The sequence below is a fragment of the Balaenoptera physalus genome, assembly GCF_965194825.1.
Source record: "Balaenoptera physalus genome assembly, chromosome: 3".
NCBI classification, from domain to species: domain Eukaryota; kingdom Metazoa; phylum Chordata; class Mammalia; order Artiodactyla; family Balaenopteridae; genus Balaenoptera; species Balaenoptera physalus.
The window spans coordinates 909677-916309 of NC_138890.1; the positions used below are offsets into that span (position 1 = coordinate 909677).

The 6633-nt window shown below is 56.4% G+C and overlaps 1 protein-coding gene across 1 annotated transcript; it reads left to right on the top strand.

Moving 5' to 3' along the window:
- Positions 1–2658: 2658 nt before the first annotated feature.
- RPS15 (ribosomal protein S15) lies at positions 2659–4097 on the top strand. The gene is made up of 3 exons (XM_082456194.1): positions 2659–2822; positions 3631–3865; positions 3952–4097. Exons 1-3 carry the CDS (start codon positions 2674–2676, stop codon positions 4063–4065), a joined length of 498 nt encoding a protein of 165 aa, XP_082312320.1. The 5' UTR covers positions 2659–2673; the 3' UTR covers positions 4066–4097.
- The last annotated feature ends 2536 nt before the right edge of the window (positions 4098–6633 follow it).

A 6633-nucleotide genomic window follows, 5' to 3' on the forward strand; every position in this document is an offset into this window, starting at 1 on the left:
TTTGCAGGGGAAGGGAAGCTTGGCTCAGCCCAGAAAGCCAGTGAAACCGGCATCTTCTCCCCCAGACCCAAGATGACCCTCCAAGACTGCACCCCTCCTCTTCCCGTCCCTCCGGTTCACAGAAGCAGCAGGATCAGGCAAAGCGGGGGACCTCGTGCCCGCACCCTGCAGTCCCCACCACGTGTCGCTGCATTGTTAAAAGTCAGCTCCTTACATCAGCAAGATGAATTCTCTGCAAAATTAGTCTCTTGGCCAAAGGGTGCCATGCAATCATTGAAGGGCCTTCCAGCCAGCCAGGAGCTCCCAGGACCGCGTTTGCCTCCATAAACTTGGGCAAGCCCGCTTCGCACCTTCACACCCTGATAGACACTTCCTGCAGTCCCAAACACAGTGCTTGTACCCCACTGGGGCACGGAGGGACGTCCCCTCCTTCGTGTGAAGCCTAATTGGCTACCTCCCCCCACACCCCGTCCCCTCCAGGCCAGCCCCAGCTCCCCACAAAGCCACTTGGCCAAGCCTAGTCGGTAGGGGGCTGGAGACGGTCACCTCATGCCCCACACGCAAACTGAGTGAGGTGTGGTGGAATCATGTGGCGGGGGGAGGGGAGGGCATTGGCCTTTTCTCTTGTTTTAGCTTCTCATTCCTACCTCAGGGCCTTTGCACATTCACTCTCTCTTCCAGGACCTCAGCCTCCCTGCAGGGCTGGTTGCATCCTCAATCCATTCATGGGGCTTACCCCTGCCAAACGTTTAACTGTTTTTTATGTATCATGTCTTTTTGTTCTTGTATGCCTCTGTTACGCCTTTCTTTTGCATTCAGTGACTATTTTCTAGTGTACCTAGAAAATTAATTCTTTTAATTTTTTTCATTGTGCGTTTTGAGTTTTCTAGGGGTTGTTCTATAGTTTACCACACACATCTGTTGGGTTGCTTTTTACTGTGACAAAATATAAGATTAGTAGGGGACTTTCCTGGTGGTCCAGTGGCTAAGACTCCACACTTTGACTGCAGGGGGCACAGGTTTGATCCCTGGTCAGGGAACTAAGATCCACATGCCACGCAGCCAAAAAAAAAATTAAAAAAATACAAGATTGGCCATTTTTAACCATTTTTAAAGTGCACAGCTCAGTGGCATTAAGCACATGCACATTGTTGTGCAACCATCTCCCCCCATCCATCTCCAGAACTTTCTCTTCCCAAACTGAAACTCTTAACTCCCCATCCTCCTCCCCCAGCCCCTGAACCCCACCATCTACTTCCTGCCTCTATGGATTTGGGTCCTCTGGGGACCTCACATGGGTGGGATTATGCAGTATTCTGTCCTTCTATGTCTGGATTCTCTCACTGATGTCCTCAAGGTCCGTCCACATTGTAGCATGTGTCAAAATTTCCTTCCTTTTTAAGGCTCAATTATATTTCACTGTGTGGGTGGACCTCATTGTGTTTATCCCTCATTCATGGATGGACACTTAGGTTGTTTCCATCTTTTGGCTACTGTGAATCATGCTGCTGTGAACATGGGTGTGAAAATCTGTTGGAGTCCCTGCTTTCAGTTCTTTGGGGTATGCACGCAGGAGTGGGATTGCTGGGCCCCATGGGACCACATACATCTTAATGTACGAGAATCGCCTTCAGATGGACACCTTGTTCCAGTGACTATTGAAAGCGTACTCCTATATAGCTCTCAGCCCTCGGCCCGTCCTTGCTCTTCTTGTTAGACATATTACATGCTTATGTGTTGCAAACCTAGCACTGCAATGTTGCAGTTGTTACTTTATATCGATATAAGTTCGTCTGTTAAAGGCTGGCTGGTCCCTATCAGGGAAGCCTTTTCTGAGCATCTGTGCAAAGCCAGCGTCCCAACCCCCCGAGTTTCCTTTTGGCTCAGATATCTGTATGACCTTGTTTCTTACGGGTCTGTCTCGCCCACTGGGATGCGAGCTCCCTAGGGGAGGGCCAGTCCCGAACCCAGACAGCGCGCTTACTGCAAACAGGCACTCCATGAACACTTTTTTACGTGGATTTCATTATGGAGATTACGGAGCACGAATATGAGTTTCCAAAGCGGGCGGCGACGCGTCCCACGTCCCCCAGTTGAGGAAGGGGCTCCAAAATACTAGGCGGCCGGCCCGAGCCTGGGGTGTCCGAGCACACAAGGTTGGCAGAGGTTCCTTTATTCCTCGCAGCCAGCGCTCTGGCCTCCGGACAGCAGAGGGCGCGCGTCCTCCGCTGGGAAAGCGGAAGCGCGCGCGCGCGCAGCCCTGGGGCGGGGCACGCGAGCGGCCTCGGGATAACTGCGCAGGCGCAGAAAGGACGCTCCTTTCTGAAGAACTGACAAGATGGTGAGTGTCACGGTTACCGTGTCTGTTCCGGGCTCATCTGGCGCCATCCGAGCTCTGGCCGCGCAGTGGAGGCCGGGGTCAGGCCGCGCGGCTGCGGTAGCCTCCTGAAGGCCTCCGGAACCGCCGCCGGACATGGGGGCGCGGGGCGGGCCTGCTGGGTGTCGGGACGACCCGGGGCAGGGAAGGCCTGTGTCGGCCCGCTTGTCCCAGCCGAGTCCCCGTAGCCACGGGCCGCTCGGGCCGCCCCGGGACGGGCCCGAGGTGGTGCGTCCCCGTGGGCTTCCGTACCCGGGAGGGCCGCACGCTTTTCGGCGGGAGCCGCGGGCTCGGTGATGCCGCCGCAGGCTGGGAGGTGGGTCTCGGGGTTCGGCTCACCCGCATCCCGGCCCGCGCAGGCGGAAGTGGAGCAGAAGAAGAAGCGGACCTTTCGCAAGTTCACCTACCGCGGCGTGGACCTCGATCAGCTGCTGGACATGTCCTAGTAAGTGGCTGCCGGGCAGGGGGGGATGGCGGCGGGGGGGGGGTGGGCCCGAGGGCCAGGGGCTGCAGCCTGACCTGCGGCCGCGGCCGGAGACCGTGTGTAAAGGAGAGGGCGGGGCTGCGTGCGGATAAAACTCCACGTGGAGACGTTGAGGATCGAATTTAAGAGGATTTCTACGTGTCTCCTTTGGACGTGTTTTCGTCCACTCGGAAATGTAAACGCTGTCCTAGCTCGTGAGCCTCTTGAGCTCGGGCATCTGCAGGCTGGGATTTTGCTACGTGGGCGGGAGTTTGCCGATCCCTGGTCTAAGGTTTGGCTGTAGGAGCTGGAAGCTTTTAGGCAGGGTGGGTGCGACGCCCTGGCTCCCAGGTGGGGAGGGAGGCTTGCGGACAGCCAGGGACGCCTTTTTTCCTGGAAGTGTGCGCGGGTCTGTCTCGGAGGGACAGGCTTCCTGGGGGCACAGCACAGGGTCTTCGTTGGCTGTGGGTTTCTCCGGGTGGCCCCGCTCCTGGGTTCTTGAGGCCTTCGGGATAGAGCAGTTTGCCCGCGAAGTTCGGCTGCTCCGCCTTCTTACCTGAGCTACCTCTTTTCCTGGCTCGGCTTCCTCGTTTGTAGATAGCGGGGCGGCGGGGGGGGCGGTTCTTGAACCGGAGGGTTTTATCCTGAACAATTCGGCGCGGGTGCCGTGGGCCCTGGGCGGTCTGCGAGTGTTGCTTTGGGGGCTCTACGGGAAGCGGGAATGTCAGTGGGCGGGCGGTGGGGGGTGAGCCGGGGTTCAGGCCACCCGCTCTGTGCGCTTTGCCTGCAGTGAGCAGCTGATGCAGCTGTATAGCGCGCGGCAGCGGCGGCGGCTGAACCGCGGACTTCGGAGGAAGCAGCACTCGCTGCTGAAGCGGCTGCGCAAGGCCAAGAAGGAGGCTCCGCCCATGGAGAAGCCCGAGGTGGTGAAGACGCACCTGCGCGACATGATCATCCTGCCCGAGATGGTGGGCAGCATGGTGGGCGTCTACAATGGCAAGACTTTCAATCAGGTGGAAATCAAGGTGCGTGTGGGCTGTGCTGGCCCGGGGTGGGGGCCAGGGCCTGGCCAACCACGCCCGCCTGACCACCCTGCTCCCTTCCTCCTCAGCCTGAGATGATCGGCCACTACCTGGGCGAGTTCTCCATCACCTACAAGCCTGTGAAGCACGGCCGGCCCGGTATTGGGGCCACCCACTCCTCCCGCTTCATCCCCCTCAAGTAGCCTGCTGGCCAATAAAGGTAGAGACTTGTGTAGTCCCGAGTCCGGTCCTTCCCACGAGTCCGGTCCTTCCCACGTGTGGTGCTTCCGGCCCACCCCCCGGGAAGGGGGCTGGGCCTGGTCACAAAATCTGGAGGCTCAGGTGGGTCATGGGCCATTGTTGGACAGCGTGTGGCCCTGGGTTTCCTGCTGTAGACACAGCCCCTCTCGGGTAGGCTGAGGCTAGGGAACGGGTGGGTTGGGCTCTGTGATAAGTCCTGGGATGTCCAGGGGCCTGTGCTGCCTGCATCGGTGCCTCTTCTTGGCTCTCCCTGTGCTCCTGATCAGCTTCCAAAAACCTTCCACGGTAACCCCGGGGCCCCGCGCCTTGGAGTGAGCCCTTCCTGGGGTGTCCTGTGGGTGGGGTCTCCACCGTGTTCCCTAAAGTCTTCCTGGTCAGATCTTGTTTCCTTCACGATGGGAAAGATGGCAGATGCCCCAGTGGATGGACAGGCACGGTGACTGTCCAAGCAGCAGTGAGGCCCTAAGGGGTCCCTGCGACTTGCTGGTGGGATGTGGAAGAAAGTGGATGGGACTCCCAGGTTCTGGGCTGAGCTACTGGAAGGCTGGAGTTGCCATCAGCCAAGGTAGGGAGTAGGGGGGTGTCCTGCAGGTGGTCTTTAGGCACCCAAGTCTGCACCTCAGTTTAGAATGTGAGGGGCGGCCACAGTTCAGCCATGGAGGCGGGGAGGAGATGGCTGAAAGGAGCTGCTTCTTCTGTGACTGCTGCTCTGGGCTCCTTTTCCAGAATTTCAGTTTTAACATAATTTGCTCGTACTGTTATATCTTGATCTGGAGTTAAATTGAACAGAAAGCACAGCTCATCGTGTGTAACCTCGAGTGGAGAAGGCAGGAGACAGATTGTGTGACAGGATTAAGGACTCGGGTTGGCCCAGTTTGGCCCAGTTTGGCAGAAGGACCCAAGTGCTGAGACGAGATTCTCTGCAGTCTGTCTCATGTCCCTGATTCATGGAGGGCTCCTATAAACCCTTAAGGAGAAGAGAGCAACCCGTTAGGAACAGGGCTGATGTATAAACAGACAGACGTCAAAATGCTGCTGGACCTCTAGTTCCTAACACAACGCGCACATGCCAGGAGCCAGAGCCCTGCAGAAACCGTGAGCTTCCATGGGCCGAGAAAGGACAGGTGGGCCTGACCTACACCTGGCAGGAGGGAAGGATGAGTGGGGAAGGCAGCCTGTGGGTCCAGCGCACTAGATAGGACACCTGGGTGATGGCAAAGGTGAGAAGTGAGGGGCTGGCAGCCCATTCAGTGGATAGAACACTGACACACTTGTGGATGGCCCCCTGAACCTGATCGGGCTTCAGAAGAACAAGCTAGAAACTTGAATCCATCATGTGAGGCTTGGGTGTCAGGTGAGATTAGCTGTGTGCCTCGCAGTGAGTTTAAAGGCCTTTGTGAGGGCTGCCATGGAAAGTCTCTGGGCAACATGGACCAGATTCACTTCAATCAGAACAGGACCTGCCTGCCCGGCCCTACAACTAGAAAGGAAGTAGGTAGCCTCCCTCCACTGTAGCCTCAGTTGTCTTTTTGGAAATTCCATAATTTAAAAGAGCAGTTGGGCTTCCTTGGTGGCACAGTGGTTAAGAATCCGCCTGCCAACGCAGGGGACACCGGTTACAGCCCTGGTGGGGAAAGATCCCACATACCGCGGAGCAGCTAAGCGCTGTGCCACAACTACTGAGCCCGTGCTCCACAACGAGAGAAGCCACCACAATGAGAAGCCCGCGCACCGCAACGAAGAGTAGCCCCTGCTCGCCACAACTGGAGAAAGCCTGCGCAGTAACAAAGACCCAACGCAGCCAAAATAACAAAGTTTAAAAAAAAAAGGACTTCCCTGGTGGTGCAGTGTTTAAGAACCCGCCTGCCAATGCAGGGGACACGGGTTCGACCCCTGGTCCAAGAAGATCCCACATGCTGTGGAGCAACTAAGCCCATGTGCCACAACTACTGGAGCCTGCGTGCCACGACTACTGAAGCCCGGGAGTCCTAGAGCCTGTGCTCTGCAACAAGAGGAGCCACCGCAACAAGAAGCCCATGTGCCGCAACTAGAGAAAGCCCGCGTGCAGCAACAAAGACCAACACAGGCATAAGTAAATAAATCAATAAATGTATTTTAAAAACAAGGAAAGATAAAGCAATTTCTGAAGTAAACATGTTTTTTACATTGGATTGGAAAGATAAAGCAATTGCTGAAGTAAACATGTTTTTTACATTGGATTGGAAGAGTAGAGAGGAATGCCCTGGGCAAATCCGACCCTTTGCAGGGAGGTGGTGTTTGACCCTGAACATGAAAAGCTGTACAAACGTGCGTAACTTTGGAGCTGCTAGGCCCTCCTGAAGGAGCAAAATGCACGTGCCAGGGGTGTGAGCCCCTCCATCTTGTGCTGGTGGAAGTGGGGATGGGTGCTGGCCAGGGTGTGCAAACATTGCCATCTGTTTTGTAAATAAAGTGTTATTGGCACACAGACATGCGCATTCATATTCGTTCCGGTGCTTTCCTGGCCTGCG

Excerpts from the sequence above, each read along its gene's own strand:
- RPS15 (XM_082456194.1), top strand. The coding sequence starts at position 2,674 with ATGCCGCCGCAGGCTGGGAGGTGGGTCTCGGGGTTCGGCTCACCCGCA. Across the intron at positions 2,823-3,630 it reads CAGCTGCTGGACATGTCCTA|TGAGCAGCTGATGCAGCTGT; the intron begins GTAAGTGGCTGC and ends CTTTGCCTGCAG. Across the intron at positions 3,866-3,951 it reads TCAATCAGGTGGAAATCAAG|CCTGAGATGATCGGCCACTA; the intron begins GTGCGTGTGGGC and ends CTTCCTCCTCAG.